General features: G+C 38.5%; 1 protein-coding gene across 1 annotated transcript in view; it reads left to right on the top strand.

Annotated features, from left to right (window-relative positions):
* The window catches only part of SPOCK1 (SPARC (osteonectin), cwcv and kazal like domains proteoglycan 1), a 417,544-nt gene that overhangs the window by 300,053 nt on the left and 95,008 nt on the right, over window positions 1-22,483 (top strand). Inside the window, exon 4 of the mRNA XM_031506078.2 lies at window positions 1,488-1,602. Within this exon, the coding sequence (XP_031361938.1) occupies window positions 1,488-1,602 (115 nt within the window). The remainder of the gene's footprint in view (window positions 1-1,487; window positions 1,603-22,483) is intronic.

The raw sequence follows: 22,483 nt of genomic DNA, 5'->3' as shown, positions 1-22,483 counted from the left end.
TTGGTCTTTCCAGTGGGACAGACTCTGTCTCCTCAAACACTGCCTATGTATTTTCCTAATGGCAACACATTGAATGTTGCTGCCTTATTGTTTATGGTGTAGGAAACAGATGGTCTTTTCTCCTTCCTTGTTCACTTCACCTCTTCTATCAGTTTTAATGGTTTAAAAGAAAAAGCTTTTAACACTTTTGCTTTGTTTTTACGATTTCCCCCTGTCTTGCACCAAAGGCATTCCAGTAAATACATATGCACTAGTGAAGCTTAATTGGCCATCACAAATGTGAAATGGGTGTTAATGTGGCAGGAGCTTGTAGCTGTGGCTGTTTAACCCAGCAAAGAACAGCTGCAGCACTTCAGACCCGAAGGAAAACAGAAGAATCCTCTTCTTGTTGGAAATATATTTGCTCTCAGAGAAATCTGGTACATAGCAAACTGAAACTTCTTCTACTTCAAATAGTCTCCTTTGAAAGTTTCTCTGATTATTCACTAGGAATGGGAAATGGTTATCAGAAAAGGCAAGTAGGAGCTTCATACCATCCCCAAAATGAAACCAAGAGTTGCCCATTTCCAAGAATGGAACGAGATGTGAGGAGGTATGGGAGAGCAAAAATGGGATTTAAAGACATTGAAGAGGAACAGAAGTCAAATCCATGGCAACAGAATGTCCAAAAAGAGCTTCTCTAAAAATTACTTCTCAAACAAAAGTGAAAATTCTCTGTGTGACTGGTATGGCAGTGACTTCCTTCTGACATGTTCACATAACTATATTTTAAATACTTGTAATTCATTTTGGCAGAAAATATTGCTGATTTTTGGAAACCTTCTTTTGTGGAAGAATGATTTTAGACAGATACCTTTCAAATGGGACAAGAGTCTGGGCATGTTTTCTCTGAGAAGGCATCATGCTGTCTAATCCCAGCTCTGACAGCACTGCTGGTGGTGCAGGTTGTTGTATGAAAGCCAGGATTATTTTGTTGTAGCTCTTCTACTCAAGTATTTTAAATACAGGAGATACTTAGCTGTAAAAATTAAAAAAATGATCTCTAAAAGTATTATACCTGTTTTACAGCAGCTGTGAAATTAAGTTTATTAGTACTCTACATTGTATCAGTTATTAGTTAGCTTCTAAAACACAGGTCATTTTGTTATTTGAGTACGTTTTATCCAAACATAGCTTTTCTGTGAAATAAGCAGCATGATTTAGATTGTTAAACCAGAACTTCATCCCAAAGTCTCATGTCTAATATTAATGTGAACACCAATTAGATCAGTGTTCAGTAATCAGTCTTTAAGCTCTCCATCTATCTTTCCATGTAAACTTCTCTACTTCCCATGCAGCCTGAAAACAGCAGCACATACTATAAAATATCAAAGTATTTCTTCACTCACGTGTGGGAGTGTTTGTTCTAACCAGTTGTCATCTGCCTGTCGGGAGAGACTTCTGCGTGCATTTCTCACTTTCTTTTTGTAATGTTTGATGTCTTCCAGCCCTTGATCCATCCAAAGACCCCTGCCTGAAGGTGAAGTGCAGCCCCCACAAGGTGTGCGTCACCCACGACTACGAGACCGCGATTTGCGTGAGCCGCAAGCAGCTGGTGCACAGGTGAGGAAACCTCCCCTCGCCCGAGGCCTCTGTGTCTGTCACAGACATCCAGGGTGGGAGAACACATCAAATGAGAAAACTCCAAAATTAATATTTAAAAACCCATCATTTTACAACGTTTTTTAAAATTTTTACTTTGGTTAAAAAAAAAAAAAAAAAGACAGGTTTTATATTTATAACTGAGGCTATTTAAAAAAGATGACCCAGAACATGCTGCATCCTGTGGCGTGGATTGCAGAATTCTCTCCCAGTTCTCTCTCCCCAGAGAGCAGTAAGTATGCATATTTTAAAAACTGAAAGCATGAAATATGAAAACACTGTTCCAGAAATATCTACAGTTCTGGTAACTTAATTAGAAGTAATTAACAGGAGATTAATAAAGATTTTTTTAAAAATATATCAAAAGTCTGCCTAAATTTGCTAAAGAGCTGAAAAGTCTTGGTGGAATTTTGTAGAGCAGCTCCTTAAAAGTCTCAGACTGAAGATCAGATCAGATTGCTGAATGACTGAATTAAGAGCAAATGAACTAGCTGATATGTTACAAGGCCAGGATAAATTAGACCACAGAACTTCACAGTGAGAAGCTACAAATGGAAGTAAAGCCTACTGATCATGGGTTGAGATATGTTAAAACCAAGAATTGAGACACTTATAAACAAATGTTGAGAAAAAAATTACTTTTGCCCTATTTTGGATGGAACATTAGTAGAAACAGTGTGGAAACCAGAGTTGAGTATCTTCAGAGCATGAATCAAAACCCAGAATTAAACTGGAGGAATCAGCTCCTCCACTTGCCAACAGATATATAACAGAATAAATTGTGTATTGCTGTAATGAGCAACTCTGAATGCTTGGTCTGCACTTTAAGGAGAATACATTGTCTTGCTTTCTTTATCTTTGAGTGATAAATCTAGGGATTGTTCTGCAGTTTCTCTCTCTGTTTAGTATGGAAGAAAAAATTTGCCTGTAACACAGCTCAGGTCCCCAAATGTGGTTGGCAGCCAATATTGTAGTTCAGCAACTGTTTAAGGCAAACTAAATTCAAGATGATCTGATTACCATGTACTACATCTCATCTTATCTCACTGTCGCTTGGTTGAGGAAGCTAACCCTGTAAGATAAATTTGTCTTTGATTGATAATACAAAGTTAATGGTGCAATGTGCATGAGGCCATGTGTTCAGTATTTGGTTTTCAGTATGGAATGATCCCTGGAAGGAAGTTAGGAGCCTGCTATGTGCAGTGCTTACACTCCAATGGGATTTTTGGCATTATGCAGCTTATCTTTCCTAGTGAGGATGGATTGAAACGTGGTTTAAATCCTTGCATTATACAGTAGTCCTTGTGATATATAGATATAGATGGGCCAAATGCTATCTGAGCTATTTCCAGTATTTAACGTCTCCAAAGTACTCAAAATGTTCAGAGGAATGGTGCAAAGGAATTGAATATCCTTTTTTTGCAGAAAGCAGGCTGTGTTTCATGTGATCTCTCTATGATTCCTCCACTGCCTGCAGCTGTTTCAGCAAACCTTTGAGTAGCACGGTGACTATGGAGATGAATTGAAAAGTATTGAAAACTTACTTTGAAAATTCTCCAAACAATTTCCAGCAAGTTTTGCAATGCTGAAAGAACTACTGCTGATATGTGACAGTGGCACATATAACCCCACAGTGGCTTTATTCTCCATGTACCCATCTACCCTGGCATCAGAGGATACACAGATCAGGGAGGCAAGTAACCAGGGGAAATTGTTGATTTGAATCAGTGGAGTGACAGCCCCTGAAGGTTTTCATCTTCAGTTCCACAGCATTCTGGTTTTTTCTGTGCCTGAGCTGAATACTGCTGTACATCTGACTCCAGTCATATTAAATGCTGTGCTAATCAGGAGTAAACACATTAAAAGGGGTGGAGCTGCACCTATGTAAAACCAGCAAAAATCTGATTATATTAGTGTGGGCACATGTAGTAACAATTACCAAATAACACGGTGCAGTTGTGATTGTTTTGCACATCCATGGTGCTTTTGGGTGTGCTCAGGAGGATTTTCCATTTCATGCATCATTATCAACTTGCTGCAGTGGCTTTACACAGGATGTTGGCTCAGCAAAATGTAATGGAGAGCAACACCTTTATTATTGCTGAGCCTTCCAGACAGAGCTGTGCTGGTTTGTGTCCCCCAGTGCCTGCCTGGCTGGAGAGCTGTGGTTTTCCAGGCATAGTGTGCTGCAAACTCTGAAATCACCAGTGCCAGCACGATGCCATTCCCACTTCATTTGCTTTCTGCTGGAATGCCTGCTTTTTAAACCACTGCAGGAGCTCAGTAGCAGTGTAGAAAATTGAGTTGCATGGAAATGTGTTATTTAAGCTACTCAGACCCTGCCCCAGGGGCAGTCTGGCCTCTCCTGTGCAGCATCTGCAACCTCCTCCTGCTCCTCCTCCCCTCCACAGTCACCTCGTGAGCAACCCTGGGTCTTGAATCATGGAATGGTTTGGGTTGCAAGGGACCTTAAAGATCATCTAATTCCAACCCTCTGCCCTTTGGATCTACTCATAAAATCAGTTGGTTCCCCAATTAACCTTGCTGTGCTTGTAGATTTTTTTTCAGTCTCTTGTTCCTTTTCATACTGATTCTGAAAACAATTGGTTTTCATTTGATTATTATGTACAATTCAGGGAAAAGGGCATAGCCCAAAGGGAACTTTGCAAAATAGCATCATTTGGATTCTTGTTGGTATATTTATCCATGTTAATTGTTTGTGTTTTATTTATATGTATTTTCTTGGAGGAGCCTATCACAAGCAGAAAGATGCAAGAACCCAGATAATAACAGGGGAAAACCACTGGGTAGTTCATTCATTTTTTCCTCTTTCTCCATGGGCATTAACCAACTAATTTTTCTAGTAAGCTGTTAGTACTTCTGAAGTTAAGGCTGAAGATGTCTGAGAGGTATTTCAGGCAGATAATAGAGTTTTGTCAGCACATCCTCTAAGGCATTTACAGTACATTTAGAGAAAAGGCAAGACTGAGTTGTAATTGAAGAGCGTGAAAAAGATAAATTTGGAGATGCCTTCTTACATGCTTAATAGTCTTATGAAATCTTTTGAGTAGATTAAAACCCCTTTAAATTTGGACATCTATGAGGAAAAAGTCTTTATTAGTTCAGTTTTGCATGAAATGTAGTAGTTAATGTCTCTCAAAAGTTGTCTCATTCATTCTCAGTCCCATAATACATTGAGCCATTTGTTTCTGCTGGTGCTGATAGTGCAGTGGATGGGAAGGAAAGATGTCACTCTTGGGCTCTTTTCAAAAGAACAGAATGAGAAGAGAGGATTGATGTGAAAATTATGGCCATATTAACATGTCCAGGGTTTACAGCTTTGTTCAGTCCATTTGACCAGACACGACCAATTAGTTCATCACTGCAATGTAAGTCACTCACAAAGATATCACACATCTTCTCTGCTTCTCTGCCGTGTCTTAGAAATCCAGCTATTTACTCACTACTTTTCTAGGACTTTTAAGGATAATGCTGCTGACAAAGGAGTCTACTACTGAGTTTCTCACTTCTTTTTTTTTTTTTTTTTTTAAAGATCTGGACAAGTTCCCAGATAAAACATCTGTTCTTCTAAATTACACGTCAAAGCCTTGCTCTGACCAGCGTGGCAGTGTTGGCAACTACATTTACCCACAAGGAGCAGACAAATTTCCCTCTCTTTCTTTACAAATCCTGCAGCTGATACACCATTTCTGGTTAGGAAGGATCCTGTTCAAAACAAGTCAAGTAAAACATCCCCATATGTGAAAAACAGCATTTTTGTTGCATTGCTGTGGTTTGCCAGTGAGTGCTTTAAATTGTATCCAAAAGGGGGAGGCAAAGCAATCACTGCCAGGACATCAGTGACCCACCTGCTTTGGAGAACTGCTGGGAGCATTACAGAAAAATCTCTGACCACAGCAAATGCACTTTTAAGGATTTACTGAAAAGTTGTGCACATAAGCAAGGATTTGAAACAGTGCTATTCCTCAATGTCTATGATTACCTCAACAATCACCTTTTAAAAGGTGCTAAAATAGCCTCTATAAACCCAACCCTGTTGTTTTGCTGTTCTCTCTGACTTGTGTTTTTTCTTGTTTGCCTCACTGCTGAATGCTAACAAGGGGTTGGCACAACACCAAGGGCTCCCCTGGTGAGCACAGCTTCCTATGCTGGAAACCTGCTGTGCTGGTGCCCTGCCTGATGTCATGGAGGGCTTGGTCCTAAGCTCATTTAATTCTGCCTGATCTATGTGGTAATGTTTATCAAAGCCTGAGTAGGTGAGAAATCCATAGGAGAACCAAACTTGGACAATGATTAATTATCTTTGGATCACCTAATACCATCAGCTGGTTCCCCAGTTAACCTTGCTGTGTTCATAGCTCTTTCTATTCTCTTGTTCCATTTAACACTGATTCAGAAAATAATTGTTGCTCATTTGTGTATTATGTAGAGGTCAGGGGAAAACAAGCATAGCCCAAAAGGTACTTTTCATGAATCACAGAATCACAGAATATGCTGAGTTGGAAGGGAGCATCGAGCCCAATTGCCAGCCCTGCACAGGACACCCCAACAGTCCCACCATGTGCCTGAGAGAATTGTCAAAATACTCCTTGAACTCTGTCAGGTTTGATGCTGTGACCACTTTTCTGGGGAGCCTCTTCTAGTGCCCAAACTTCTCCTGATATCCAACCTAAACCTCTTAAATATCTTAATTATTTTCTGCATCTCCAGTGGTCTTGGTGAATTCTGTGTTGAATTCACAGTTATTAGTTAATTTTTACTGAAGATTTGTTTATGAGCATCCAATTAATTCTTTTGCTGATTAATGTTTTCAGAATTAAGGGAAGAAAACTGCACAGTTCGGAGTCAAAAGAAAATCTTTTGACCATTGTTTTATTATGAAAGAAAGCCATTTCAAATAGGTTGGATTTTTTCCCAAGTAACAATACAACAGTATTTACACATATCTGCAAACTGATTTGAGCTGTCAAAATCTGACTTTTCCTAGGGGAAGGAAAAAAAAAAAAAAAAAAAAGGAATGTTTTTATGAAAAACTTTTTATCTGCTTCTAGTGCTGAGTATTGATTAATCTACTGGCATAGATTTTTGCTTCAGGAGAAAGAGCATTAAAATATTTGATTAAACACACAATCACAAGAGCAAATAGATTGCATTAAGTTTTAAGTTTCTTTCAAACAAAGCTATTGTACTGGGGAAATTGCCAGAATTTAGGCTTATTATTTGCAAGGGTAGCTCTGATAGAATCTTGGAGTGTTACTTTAATCCTCAGTGGAAGAAAGTTCTAGATATGAACAGGATTGAGTAAATGTTTGTTGTTTGGGGCATTTTTTTGTAAGTTGTTAACTCCAGTGCATTACTCTGTAAAGACTGTTATTCTTACTAATATCCAATCCCTCATGGTACATTGCACAGTTTAACTGTGCTCATGCTGTTTGTCCAGAAAGAGAAATAAGCAGGAAAATCAAGGAGAGGGGGCCTTTGAGGTCACAGCCAAGTGCAGTAGATAATGTGATGTGCAAGGGGTGTGCGAGTGATGTGTACAAGTCCTTGGAGGGATCTTGAAAGTTTTTTAAAGTATTTCAGCTCCAGATTGCCTGACAACAAAGGCACCTCCACTACAGTGCAAGAGCTTGGGATTTTGCAACAGGTGAGTAACAGACACATGGAAATAAGGAATGTTTGTTTTGTTATGGAGTCCAAGTTGCGTTTTAATAAGACAGAGCACATGGTGTGATGTGCCATCAATCTATAAGTGCTTAAGGGGACCACTGACTATTAAAAGAGAACAGCATAAGAGTCTGGCACTACCCTTTATTCCCCATTACAGTTATTTCTAAAATTTTGATTATGAAAATTATGATCTAAGCATGAACTCCCGAAGGTTAATAGCTTTTCCTCCAAGAGAGTCTCCATCAGTAACTGCCCGGGATTCAGTCCAAGGGTGCTTGAATATTGGAACAGCACTCGCTGCTGTTAAAAGCAGATATTACTCTACTGAGCAGGGTCATTTGTAAAGTGTAGGTCTTCCCTCAGAGTGTTCCATTTCTCAGTTTCAGCTTTGCCTACATTAAATTGCTTTTAACTGAAGAGACCACGTGGAGAGGCTGTGGAGGGACTGGCTTTCATCCCAAACGTTGGTAGGAGCTCATTCAGTTCGGAGTGACCTACTTGCTGCCAGGGGTTCCTGCACGAAACCCCTCCACAAAATCCTTTCTGGAGGAAGCTGGCTATGGTCTGTCCTCTCAACAGATGAGAATTCATGTTCCTTTTAGGCTGTTTTCTGGCTTTCCCAAGCTCTAGGTATGCTGTTGACTGTGGTGTATTTGAAAACTCAGAGGTAAAAGATCCCTGAACAATTCACAAACTTAGGACAGATCCTTCCTTGACTTTTAAGTCCAAGATTACTGCAGTCATCTTTAAATCCATACTGGACTACTGACTCAAAGCAAAAAGAGCTCAAATTTTACACCATGCATTTTGGTATTTCCATGAATTTCCAAACTTCTACAGAAAAATGTACACATGAAAACCCATGGTCAGGCAGAGCACAGACATCTCCCATGGGAATAGCCTGGACTTTCTGCATCCCAAGGCCAGTTAGCCACTCTGCTCGTCTCTCCACAGAACTGGTTCATGCTCCAGCAGCTTTACACCTCATTAGAGTAGTGCAAGGTGGTGGGTTTTTCCTGGACATGAGTAATTTTTGAAATAGATGGTAATGCACAGCTCTCTTATAACAGATTTTAGAATGTCTCCCCATGCCTGTCTGCCCTGGCCATGCCAGTAGATGAAGTTGTTCTTGCTGTCAGCAGGGGATTCAGGGTATTTTACGCACAGCCACCAAGCACCAGGCTGCTGGTGAGCATCTCAGTGCTGAGGTCACTGCCTTTCACCCTGCAGCTCCTGCCTCCTGTGCTCTGCCTGCCCCTGAGGCTGCTGCAGGCTCCAGGGAAGCACGGTGGGCATTGAGACAATCTCCTGCCGCCTTGCTCCTTTCAGGCCACTTTCAGAGCACTCACTGAAACCACCTGAATACTTCTGGGTACCTTTGCTATCATCAGAGCATTTTTATATTGAACAGAATGAGAAAATAATTTCTTTTTTTCTGCACTTTAATTAGCATTTATAAATAGTTTTTGCATTTAAAGATACTATTACTGAATGGGTTGAATACTTCTTTGTAATATTCCCACTCTTAATAATCTAGTTGTATGATTTAGCAGTATATAAAAATGGACTAGAAGTGACTTCTTGGATCATTAAGTCTAATCCCTCTGCAAAAGTGTAAAATAAACTTTTTCATAAGCCTATCAAGTTCTGTCTTAAAGATAATAAGGTTTTTTGCCTGCTGTACTTCATTTGGATGAATCCTGAACATCTAAACCTTTCTTGTTGGAAACCTGCTAATATCTGGCCTAAGTTTTTTCAAATCCAGCTAAAACTTCTGGAGTTTTCCTAAATTGTTCCTCAGTATTTATATTGAAATAATGACCTTCTATTGTTTTGCTAGATTTGGCAAATATTCACAATATTTTCTAATAAATTAAGCTCCCTTAAAAAGACATTCCTCTTGCCTATTTCAGTTTTCCTTTGTAGCAGAGGGTTTGACTGCTGAGATCAGTTAAGAAACACAAAATTATCACTTTGTCTTCTTGCTGTTAAAATTATTTTTAGATCTTTGATTTTGCAGTGCCTCTGAGTAATCAAAAAATATGTTAAGATTTTAATCTTTACATTTTAAATTAATCCCCTCTTTTAAATGGCTGTTCTGTCCATGTCTGCCTTAAACCTCTGGTGATACTTCCATGAGCCCTGTTGGAATGTGTGCAGCTTGGAAGTCCTTATTCCAGCTGGGCTTTCACCTGAGCTTTCTGGAGAATGGCTCTGGCTTTGACACTTTGTGATCTCTAAATTAATATATATTATAAATACATCTACAGTTTGCTGCTTTAAGCACTCCTGCATAACATTCTGTATTTGTTTCATCTTCATAGAAACACACACTAATTATTTTTCTCTGTAATGTAAAACAGTTTTTTATTAACACGATTAAAAAAAGGGGGCCAGGGGAGAGTTTGAAAAAAATGCCATACCTAGTTTAGCACTACATACAAACTATATATAAAATGTTGTATTTAGAGCTCTGACCTCTGACTAATACATAAGCTAATGTATAATGATGGCAAATGCATGTCTGAAAGTTAATGTGTGAATGTAAGTTTGTGCAGCAGATTCATGGGAAACACAAGCCAGCAGGAAAACTTAAATATATGAAAGGTAAAATAAGGGCAACATCATGCTTGTTCTTCAGTGGTTTTACTGTCTCAGTGGGCTCTTTTGGAGACTGCAGAATTGGTCATATATAAACCTCTTGGCACAGCTCTATCAGCTGCTTAAGAGCCACCATCCAAAGCTAAGTTAGCATCCAGAAGTTCCTGTTTGCCTCGGGATATCTGGAAGAAGGCAGAGTTAAAAGTTCAGCCACCTCCTCCATGGCATTTCTCTGCTCCTGACTTGGACTGTGAGCTGTTGATAGCATAAGGGATGTTGGCTTTTTGTTGTTTGTAAAGCTTCTCTTGCTCACTTTAGAGTGAGAAAGAAATGAAAACAGTAATTGGTATAAATGTCATCTGCTTGGCAAATGTCACGAGATTTGCCCACAAATGAATAGTGAACAAATGACTAAAATTGGAAGGGATTCACTGCCTCTGAATCCTCATTCTCTGAGAAGCTCTTAGGCTTTGCATATGGAGTAGCCTCATAATTCTTGGATTTTCACTGCTTTTCAATCAATCTTCATACACTGTCAGCACTGTGTTTAAAATACAAGCAGGTTGTTATGAGGATGTGGGTCCAGGAGAGCAGTTCCACAGCTCCCTGGATTCCTGTCAGCAGCAATACATTTCACCACTGGCCCTGCTGGTCATATGGTCTAGTTTTGCTTGAGCTGTTGTCTGACTACTTCTGGTACTACATTAATCCTCACATGACTCGGAATCTGCAATATTTTTGGGTTTTCTACAGCCCAGTAAGTTAAGGATGTATTTCCTGATTCACCTTCTTTGTATTTTTTATAAAAATCTTAACCAGACAATGGCTGGAAGTAAATTTTTGATAACATTTAATATGTGCCTGTATTTTTGGTTTTTATCCCTATCTTAAATCTGTCGAGTAATCCAGTCAGTCGTAAATTACTATTTAATGTTCACAAATGACCTCCAATGCACCAAAAATTATTCTGTGTTTATACAATAATCTGTTTACCGGAGATTCTAAATTTATTGCTGGTTTTTGCTGCAGAAGCCTCAGGACATAAATGTGTTCAGTGGAAGTCTTTTGAGTGCTAATAAAAACCATGCTTTTGTAACATTGGGATTGTTGTTTACAGTCAAGGAATTTTATTAAAGTTTTTCTTAAATTTCCAGCATCCTCTTATATTGAAAAAAATTTTAAACATGCAGCATTTAAAATTTGCCTTTTAGTAAATGGCATTATACGTTGCAATTGCAGTCAATATTACAAACAATATACTTTCTATAAAATTTGTAAATTAGGCCTTAAAAATACTGCATTTCATTTGATGCTGGCCAGCTTGCTGCTTTTTCCAGCCTTGTGTCTTCTGTGTGCTGCAGACTCAACACACACATCTTCTAAACCAGCTAAAAAACTGATTTTTGTTGTTTGCAAAACAGTTCTTTATTTTACCTTTGCACTGCTGAGATTTGCCATTATTGCTTCTGAAGCCTTTTCCTGGTCGTGAAAGGCGCCAATAACTAAAAATTCATGGGTTGCTACAAATAACAAGGGGCTGAAGCTCAGATCAGCTGGGTCAGACTCTTCCACACCTCCTGCCTGGAGTTCTCACAGCTCCTGCCCCCCTGTAGGGTCTGCTGGGGGCAGCTTTGGCTCCTCCAAAGCTGAGAGTGGTTTCCAGCAGAGCTCTGCTAAATTTCACATCTCCTTCAACATCCTTCATTTCAGGCACAAAGCTTCACTAGGAAAAATGATGAAACCATATCCAAGACTGCCCTAAGGAATTCATCAACAAGCTTTCATTTTTGAGTTGAAGTTTGCAAAAAACTTAGACTGTGAAGATATTTCCACAGAGGTTTGCCAGTTCCAAACTAGATTAACAACAAAGACGTGAATGTCAGCTAAAATATGAAATTGAAAAAGATAGTCTTTGGTGTTTGATCCCTTTCAGAGCCATGCAGTTCCATCTAATGGCACTCTTTTGAAAGAAATAGCACATGAAAACAATGAGAAGGAGCTTCTTGCCTCAATCATTTTTTTATTTGGTGCATGTTATGTTATCAAAATTAATTCTTAATCTGTTACTTCCTGCTTCTTTAGTATTTCATTTTCTACCATTCTCTTTTTATTAAAAAGTTTATGATTGCCTCCTTTGTGCTCGGCCAGAGCTCATCAAGAGTTCTACCTACAGATTTTCAATTTAGTAATTTTGTATCAGATTACCTCAACCACTGAACCACAGATGAGATTATTTATGGACATGAGCCACCAAAGTACATTCTGTTCGAAGCTCTGTATGTACGCAGTACTAAACATGATTAGAAATCATCCCCAAATATTTTGCTTTTTTAAATGTGTTTGCTCAGGTATCACTGTTCCACTCCCAAATTACCTATAGAAGGGTCATGCTGAGCCATTCACCTTTCAGGCACGAAGAGTAATACCATAGAACTTTTGAAACAACATTGCTTCTATCTCAAGGTTTAAAGCAGTCTTGTAATATATGATAATTTAATTCCCATAAGCATCTTCTACATCTTGAGAGGTGGGGCAGAAAAAATCATGGGCAAAGGAAAACGTTCCTGCTCATTGCAGGGGGTTGGACTCGATGATGTTTTACAGGTCCCTTCCAACTGAAATATTCTATGATGTCTTTGATCTGTATATTCATTCTAAGGTGCTTAACCAGCTACAGCATAGAACTGTCTAAAATAAATAAATAAATAGGAAATATATCATGATAGATTCCATTACATTAATGGAGCATAATTACCATGAAACATTTTTACAGATCTGTGTTATTAAATCTTTGTGAAATAGCAAGGGCAGGAAGATTAACAAGTTTTCAAATTAGTTAAGAGAGAATTATCAAGCCTTCATTTTTTTTATCATTTATTGCATTTATGTTCTCTACTTTCACAATGAAATCCTAAAACATTCATTACAAGTAAATACAGAATGTTCTGTTACTTCAATTAAAAAAAAAAAACAACAAAACAAAATTTCTGGCACGTTCCATAGAGTTATTTCCTACTCCAACTAATGGTAAAACAAACAAATAAATGAAAAAAAAGAAATCTTGCACTACAGTCACTGCAGTCAGTGTAAAATTACCACCTCTATGAAATAAAATATTGCAATTAGATAAGTACTTAAAATTGTGGGGACTGTATTGTTCTCGGATTAGCTGTTACCTGTAGAATTATCTGTGCAGCTTTTGCTCAGTTTGCACTCAACTCCCTGTTGAGATTTTTTTGAACATTGGAACATTTTGAGAAAGTGGAAATAGAAATAAGCTCAAAATGAAAACAAGCTTTCAGCTTTAAGCATTGAGTAGATGTGTTCTGGAGTCTTCTAACAAAATGGTTTTCCTGTCAATTCAACAAAACATTTTCTAGCAATGTAAAGAATAGTTCTTGACAAGAAAGTCTCTCACCTCACAAATGTGAGTAGGATGACAAAGAGCCCTTCAATGTAGAATGTGAAAAAGAGAGCTTCAAGCCTTCTCACTCAGGTAGAATAGTCTTTTGGAACTTCTTTGAGTAGTTACTGACATCTCTTTCCCTGAAAGTCTGGAGGTTTTGTTCCTTTCCTTTGTTGTTAATTGAAGGAGAGATTTCATCTCTTCATTAATTATGCCAAATTCTCCCAGTAGCCTGATGGTTATGGCACTCAGCTGGAATCAGGATTGAGGATTGGCACTGAGTCTCTACTGCTGATGTAAATAAAATCCACTCCCACGACTTCCTAGCACACCTTAGAGAAGTCAGTCAAATCAGAATGGTGCTGTCATCACCTCCCATCTTCATGAAATGACAAATTTATTTCATGCTAAGCTTGTGAAGAGAGTCAGTAGCATGTAGAGAGCTCCAACTGACTCAAATATTCAATTAACATTAGCACTTAGAGAAAATAAAACATTATCTTTCATTATTATCTCTGGAGATAGAGTATGAATTGCTCCTGGAAAAGTGTTGAGAGTTATTTTTTGTCATCTTTTCATTATTTGGAAGTGATCCAGCATTGGTGCTTTCATATTTTACTCCTAAAATGATAGCTGTTAAACACAGTGTATTATGATTTGTGAAAGATTAAATCCTTTGCCTGGGTCTTCACTGGTTTCTGATAAATGCCAACTGCTAAAAAAACATCCCTGTTCTCCTTTCTTTTCCATTTCCTGGGGCAGTATCTTTAATAAGTAATAATATTGCCAAGTAGACTTTCCCAATAGCCTTCAACTTAGCATTTTTTTTCTGTGCATATGAAGAATAGGCAATTTCTACAATTATATATCTGCATACTTTTCCAGGGAAAGCAGATGCTCCAGAGTGTTCTGAGGACTTGCTACTACACCTGCAGGATTCAGAAGGAGAAAAAGCTCACAAATCTTGTGAGCACTTAGTGATGTGATCACTCTAATTACTGCAGTGTTTTGCTTACATTTTACTTTAACTCCAGCAGCAAAACTAGTCATGAAATAAACATTCTCTGGCAGTCACTGTGCTTTTCTCTTTTCTAGGTCTTCACTTTGAGGGCTTATGTTATCTCACACATCTGAATGATCACTCTCCTGTACAATGTCATGCAGTTTTAAAATAAAGAACAACTTTGTACCTAAAGGCTCTTTTAGAACCGTGTCAAATTTCAAAACTATGTTAATTTTCCAAAAAAGAAGAATACATCCAAAGGCTGAAACATGCTATGCATTTCATAGAAATCTCAATTATTTTCACTGTATTTTTATTTGTCCTTCGAACTTAAAGGATTGTGCAGCTGATTTTTTGGGGGTCATGGAAGGATGATCAGAACAATTTTGATTTGGATTAGGAGAGTTTTCTACTACAGCCACAGTTCTGACCCAGACTGAATCAATAATCTGTAAATTTTTCAAGTAGCAGCTCTACTAGAATAGTTTTCTAGAGGTCTTGCTGAAGATATTTCAAGTATTGAAGTTATGTCACTTCTGCAAGTAAATCTTTACAAACTTTTTATTACCACTGTTCACATTCAGATTTAACATACTTTCTTCAGAATTAACATTCAGCCTGTCACCAGTGCAGTTTGCAGCCTTATGACTTCAGATTCTCTTGCAATTTTGTTAATTTTTCTTGTTTTCCCTTTTTTTCCTCCTTTCACTGGCAAAAATTTTGAGCCTTTCTGTTTTTTATTTGTTTACTAATACAGTCTGCTGCATTTTTTTATTGCAACGGTTACTGTCAGCTTTATTATGATCGTATCTAGGAAAGTGTTCTTTAATATATATGGGGAGTGAGAGCAGGGAATTTGCTTCACTGGTTTATCTGGCCTCTAGCTTTAATGACCATGCAATCCATCTTCTTTTATGAAACAAAACAAACCATTCTGATTAGTTGGTTGTTGCAGTCAGTGATCCTCAACTGTGGAAAACTAATTAACCTTAGTAATAAGACATAATGTGAGGTTTTTGTTCATTTGTTTAATGAGTTACAAATTCAGGTGAGCAAAGCTGCTTAAAAACAGTTGAAAACATTAATGAAAACCCAAACCTGCTCCTCCTGCATCCAGTCCTTTGCCTTGCAGTTCAGCAGATAGAAATATAGGAAACTTACACATCCTCTGCTTCTCCTTTCCTCTTTATTTATAAATTCTGAATTTTTACCTTATTGGCATTTAGATAGATGGTTCATGTTGAACAAAAAGGACACTTTATAGTTTTGTTGCATAAATTATTCTGTCCATTATTCATTGCCCTATGTTGTAATGTGTGAGCCATTTTTCTGGAGAGCTTGAAATCTCTTTCAAGTCCTTTGACAGATTTTTGTAGTCTTAGCTACCCCAGTTTACCCAGAGCCCAGGACTGCCAAGCTGAATTACACCACGGTCATCCCTGCTTAGCACCTCATCCATAGTTAATTTCTTGATTTCTTCTATGTTTTATCTGTGCATAAATTTTTAATTTGCAACAACACTTTATCTTAGCTCCGAAGTCTGGGGGTTTTGCTAACTAGTTCCTTCATTAGTTCAGAAATTTTGCTTCATTTTGAACCAGCTGCCTGTCTGTGTGACAGGTTCATAGTGCTTTTAGAAACTCCTATGGATGAAACACAATGAGAGCTTTTTCATTTTATAAAGAGTTTCACTCAGCCCTGTGCAGACCAGAAATGTGAGTGCTGAAATGGAAACCCTGCCCAGGAGAGAACTGCTCTGACCTGGCACCTCAGGATCACCATCAAGATGAGATAAACTGCCTGCAGAGGCTTGTCAGGAGATAGAAGCTGAAGTTTCAGTGCTGCTGATATTCAGTGTTTAGAGGGCCCTCTGCTAAATTCCAAAAGGAAGTGAAAAAATGAGGATCAGTAGAGCATGAATCTGAAGCACAGTTATCAATACAAAAAAACAGCCTTACAGCTGCTATCATGCAACCCTCAGAGGAAGATTTAACCAGCCTCTGGCTTCCTTTAGATGGAAGGAAATGGGCTCATGAAGAAAGTATCTCAGAGCATGTAAATTAGTTTTCAGCTCTGGGAAGAAACAAACTCATATTTTATATTTTACCTTTGCAAATATGTCCTGCCCTCACCAAAAGTATTATTTACTAATTAGCCCTAAATGTAAAAGTACATTTGTACTCTAAGTAGCATACAGACTGAAAATAAGAGACGAATAGATTGTAAATAAATGAAATGAGAGAATGATTGCTTAGATAATCTGAAAGAATTTTAGGAGGATATAGCTAAATTAATGATTGCCTCTTGGGCATTGTAGAAAGGAAGATAATGTGCTCTGGTTTGCAGCTGGGAAAGGGAGGATATGGTTAAAAAAAAAGTCCAGATAACAAATGTGACAGGGAAACAGCAGCTGAAAAAGAAAGATGATGTGAAAAGAAATACAGGATATTTGGTCTTGACATAGTGAGCTTCTAATGTGGACAAGATGTTCCTGAGAGGAAATGGCAATAATAGTGCAAAGAGATGGAAGGATAAGCCAGAGAGGACCTATAAAGTTTCTCAGACTTCCAAGGACTGAAGTGTAGAAGGGTAAGAAGACTAAATTATTACAGGTAAAGCACCAAAATGACATTGAGATACAATTTAGAGAGAATATAATACGTAATATGATACATCCTAGCAGAGAGGAAAAGAACAGGCAAGAGTAGATGAAGAAATAACTGCTTCTCCTAGGGGCCTCATTTTTGAGGTTGAATGAAGCAGAAGAAAGTTTCAGAAGTAGGAGGGAAAAAGTATGAGGAAAATGAGATTGAGGGGGAGGACGTCAGGGCAAAGCAGTCAGGCTGAAAGTTTGGAATCAAAATATTTAAATACAGCAGTGAGTAAGAAAGGACACTGAAATTATTTTACAATTTTTTAAAATTTTCCTTAAAATAGATGACCAGATCTTGGGAAAGTAGGGCTAGAGGAGAAAGTCAACTAAGCCAGTCAGGCAGAAGATAGACCAGAGTCTGTAGGATTTGAGAAAACCAAAGTGTTTTTTGAAAAAATGCAACATTTGCGGAAAAATAATAGCATTAATTAGTGCAGACCCTATATTTCTACCACAGAAGCAGAGAAACTGTGGAAAGAATAAGAATGGAGTCCAAGGAGTAAATAGTGAGTAGCTGAAGTGAAATTTGGGTGGTAAGAAGTGATGGAAAGCAAGGTGTCACATCTTAAGGTAACAACACCCAAAACCTATTCCTGTGTAATAACTGAGCAGCAAAATATTTATTTTTTTTTTTACAAAACATGTTGAAGTCCCAGATAATTTTACACTTTCTATCTAACAGTCTCACACAGTAAAATCAGCTTTTGAGGAAGCAGCTATAAAATGCTGGAACTATCATAAGTATAAATGAGTAGCTACATTGCCTTTTAACCTCCATGGTGGAGGGGCCTCTGGAGCTGCCTGGTCAGAGAATATGGGAAGAAGGGATGGTTTGTAAGGCACGGGTGCTGGGCTTCATGGTTCAAGGTCACAGCAAAGTGAGACCTTAAACACTCAGTGAAGTACTCGTGAAATGTATATCTTGCAGTTTCTGCAAGTATGTCAATTGAATTCATCTTCAAATTTTACCCAAAGGTGTGTTTCACTGTGTGCTGTCCCTTCACTGGATCATGTGCATTCAGTTTGTATCATAAATTAATGTGATTATGTAAATCCTGTCCATCACTTGGGCCCTTCCTGAAGCTGTAGTCACCTTTCATTAAGACACAGCCTGATGTAAGATGGGTTAATGCTTCTGATGGCCTCATTTGAGAAGCTGGGAATGGTATAGATATTATGAGTTCCATCTCCAGCATCCAATAACCAGATAGACAGCACTGGATATGGGGAGAAATTCAGCAGAATGTTTAGACATTCATAGTACTGAGCTCTATAAATCAGCAGTGCTGAATAAGCAACAGGGGCATTAGCCTATTTAGATGCTAAAAAGGATGGGATTTCAAAATTACTCAGCTCCTTATAGTATTTATAACTGGTTTAGTTTGCATGCACTTCACTAACATTCATTTTATTCTGACATAGGAAACTGCATTCTGATTATTTCCCCTAACCTACCTTGAATAGTGGATTTTGACTACACTCTGGAGGTGGCTTTGGGATTGATTTTCGTTTTAATTGTCTGTTGTGTGACAAGCCAATTCTATTCAGAAATCACACATGAATTCTTAGGTAATCAATGCTAATTGTAAAAATCCTCAGCATCTTAATCTGCTGTAGCTTTCTTGAGAATTTAATAAGCCTATCTCATAATAAAATGTGTCAGAAGGGGCAAATATTTTGCTAGCACAGCTTGTAACTGATTGTTTGAACCATGGCACCAAGTATTCAAGAACAGGAGTACTGTGCAGTCATTTTTAAACAGAAACATTTGATTTAGTGCCTTAAGGGCAAGAATTTTTACTGTATTTTAAAAATTCATTTACTTTCTCATCCCTACCAGCAAAATGTCAATTTTTTTTTTTTCTGAAGATTGCATGTTATTTGCCTTAGGATAAGCAAAGCAACATAATGAAGCAGAACACAGCTGAGCTGTCTGAGGATGCTTTGGGGGAGCAGCATTGATTTTTCTCCCTTGCAGTTGCAACGTGACAATAAGATCTCTGAACTTTTTTGCTTCAGGAAAAAAAAAAAAACAACCAAACTCTCACACTTTGGGCAGTGGGGCCTTTTGGAGTGTAGAATTAAGAGTTGTGTTGCACATGACAGAATAAATAAGACTGGGTTGTAAACTGAATTGAAGGCCATAGAGCTGAGCAAGACCCCAGGGTGGGTCTGTCACCTCTTTCAGGCCATTCATTTGTTCCATCAGTTCCATTCTGCCAAGCTTCTGAATGTCTGGGGAGACAGCAGAGCTTTGATGGTGCTAAACTTCACAGACCTCTGCATTTGGCCAAGAGTGAGGATGGTTTGAAAGCTGTTCTGTCCTCAGCTTCTGCGAGATTCATCAGTCAGGTTGGAGCTTTAAAATGTTATTAAATGCTGCCAAGAAATCTGCCTTGAATTTTAGCCTTACTGAGTAACCTGCACCTGTGCTTGCACAGCTATGGTTATGCAGGGTTCAACACTGGAACTAGAAATATGAGCTGGAGCAGGGAATTGTTGGGAAATAACTGTGCTGCCAGGTTTGGTGAAAACAATTTTGAACCTGTCTAATTGCATGAAACAGGGCACAGTGAGGGAGGATCAGCTTTCCTCCCTGAACAACCTGACAGCTCAGATTAATCTCACAACCATCAAGCAGTTCAGCTTCCTTGGAGAACTTGGCAAATTCTGCCAGCAGGAGGAGGCAGACCTGATCAATGCATTATTGTAATATCAAAGTAATCAGATCCTGGGCAGAGAAAAGCTTCCTTTATTTTTTTAGAATGTATTCTTCTTTGGTAATGGAGGAGAAACCAATAAGCTGTCCTAGAAGGAAAGAAAGAGGGCCAGTACAAAAAAAAATGGTAGTACATGTGCTGCACACTTCACCTTTATGTGCTTGGTGCCAAGTTTTTGCATCTCCTCCAGCATGTGAAATCCAGGACTGGAGATTCCTGCAAACTGAGTGGTGAATAAGATTTCAGCTTTAATTACAAACTTCCTGCTATCACCCCTCCTCCTTTGAAATTCAAGGCACTTCATTTTATTTTTACATGGTTTGGTGTCTAAGATTCCTTTTTATGTTAGCAGAAAAATAATGATGAAAAGGAAAATAATTCTCTTATAAAAATTCATGAGAACAGGCAGAGTGTAGAAGCTGTGTTATTTATTCAGGAGAGCACAATGACTTTTAAGAACACTGGGATTATATGTTTGCGTGGATTTTTTGGTTTGTTTTTTTGCTTTGTGTACTTTGCCTGTTTTCATACCTGTGCAGCTGTTGAGCATATGTATTAGGTCTAAAAGTTGAAAAACATTTAGAAGTTAGGTTAAAAAATGAATTGCCTATAAGCACAACAATCTGTTAGCTAAGACTGTAAGTGGAACTTTCAAACACCATTTTTATGCATTGTGTGCTCAAAGGCAGAAATCCCTGTGCTTCTCTAATGGCCTTAATAAACAACGATATCATTTTTAGTCCAGGAGTAAGTAAAGCCAGAACTAACGTCTGAGAAAGATACTTGTACTGAGACCCTGATACTGTGCAGAATGAGCTGTCCTGGCAGTTTCAGAATATCCATATTTAAATTAGATATTACATCTCTTTAGACACAGACCTTGCTGCTTTCTGGATAGCCTTCCTCAAGTAGTGGCATTGGAGTTCTCTGAGTGGTGGTGCAGGATCTCAGAACTCACCTGCAGCAGCTGCATCAACTCAGTCAAACTCAACAGAGTTTTTCTGGCCTTCCCAGCCCTCAGAATCTGTGTCAGCTTTTCCAAGTAATTTCTTCCTTTAAAACATAGAGAAAGTAAAAAAGCAACAAGATTCCTTCATCTTGCAGAACCGGTAACCCTGAGGACCCTGGGCCCCCAGGCCCTTTGTTTTCTTTCCAGAGCTGGTTGCCAGCTGGACCTAGTGGGATCCATGCAAGAATCTTCAGGGCATTTTCCCTGCAAGATGTGTCAGGGAGTCTTCTTGCAAAACATTCACTATACAACATCTTTCAACCTTCCCTATGTCCAGCTGACAGCTTCTTTCTGCAATGTTGTTTCCCCCATGCTTATTTCAAAACATCTTCTTACTGTTGGTAAGAAAGAGAGGCTTGACTCTTCCTCTTCCCTTGGAAATACATGTTTTTCGTTTCACTGGAATGACACCTGGTACACTTTCACTTCAGCACTTGAAATTTTCGCTTTAACTCTTCCCTGAATTTGTCATCTCTAACCCTGTCTTCTGAGTACCAGTTTCTTTCTGGGAACACTCCATTGGCTACTGGTTCTCTCTGGACAGACTTAATTCCTAATATAATCTCATCAATGTCATTGTTTGAAAGAATAGCAAGTAAGTAGAGTATCCATGTACTATGGGGGTCAGTCTTGAATGAGTTTCATTCTGTCAGAAGGGTCCCCAGCCATCACCAAGCCCCATTAAAACCTTTGCACACCTACCACTGAGCAGTGGCCTTTTTATTTCTTATGGCTCCATACGGGGAGAAGATATGAAGGCAGCAAGAGAAAGTAAAACCAGTTAGGTGAAGTTATTTCTTTGAATATTGAAATCAGGGAAAGGTGGTACTTAGTACGGTGGGATGATGCTGAAAAGCAAGGCTGGATGATATTATTCTTTGTATCTGAAAATGTAAAACCCAGGTAGAGAAATTGCTGTAATCATATGTCTGTTCTCATTCTACAGTGTTTGTATTAAATAAAGAGTCTCTATCAGATTCAATAGCATAGTACCTTTTTTCCCCAAGGTAATATGTTTAGACTATTTTCTTCACAAACCGTGACTGCTAGTGGCTCAAGGTATACACAGCTCATGTGAAAAATATGAAAGGTTCTAGAAATGAGGCCAAGCTCTTAACTCTAACAGAATACCAACATGATACAAAGAGAGAAGAAAATACTGCCATTTATAGTGGCAAATTTCAGGTTTGTCATTCTTTTCCTTGAGAACAAGAGAAACAACTTATGCAAAGGAAAGATAAAAACAGGCAGGCAGTGCTGGCTTTATCTTCAGTGTGATAAGCTTCCTTCAGGGGGACATGAACAAACTTTGCATGAGGCATGGAGAAGGTACAGACAGTACATTTTAAACTGTTCCTACTGTGAATTGTTCCAGCTTCAGGAAGCCATTCAAGTTTGCTGTCAGAGCTCCTTCCAGCTTCTGGTACCAGCTCTGGTGCACTGAACTTTTCAATTTTGTTTAAATAGAGCTTAAAATAGAGCTTAGTTTTATGTGACTTAAGAATTTTTGTTTGATTTAAAGTCCAGAAAGAAAGAAGGATGGATGAAGTTAATCGTAATCTTGAGGAATGTCTCTGTGAGAGCTATAGTTGAAAACTCCAGTACCTAACTCACAGACCCCCACAGACAGATTTACCTGGAGAATCCTTGCAGTGGGTGGGCCCTGCTGTGGGTTCCTAACTGAAACCTGCCTTCCAGGGAACCTGCAAACCCTCAGGATGGTGACATTGCTTCATGGAAGAAGTCTCTGGAAGAGACT

Source organism: Lonchura striata, chromosome 15 (assembly GCF_046129695.1).
Source record: "Lonchura striata isolate bLonStr1 chromosome 15, bLonStr1.mat, whole genome shotgun sequence".
NCBI lineage: Eukaryota > Metazoa > Chordata > Aves > Passeriformes > Estrildidae > Lonchura > Lonchura striata.
This window is presented reverse-complemented; position numbering and strand designations above follow the sequence as displayed.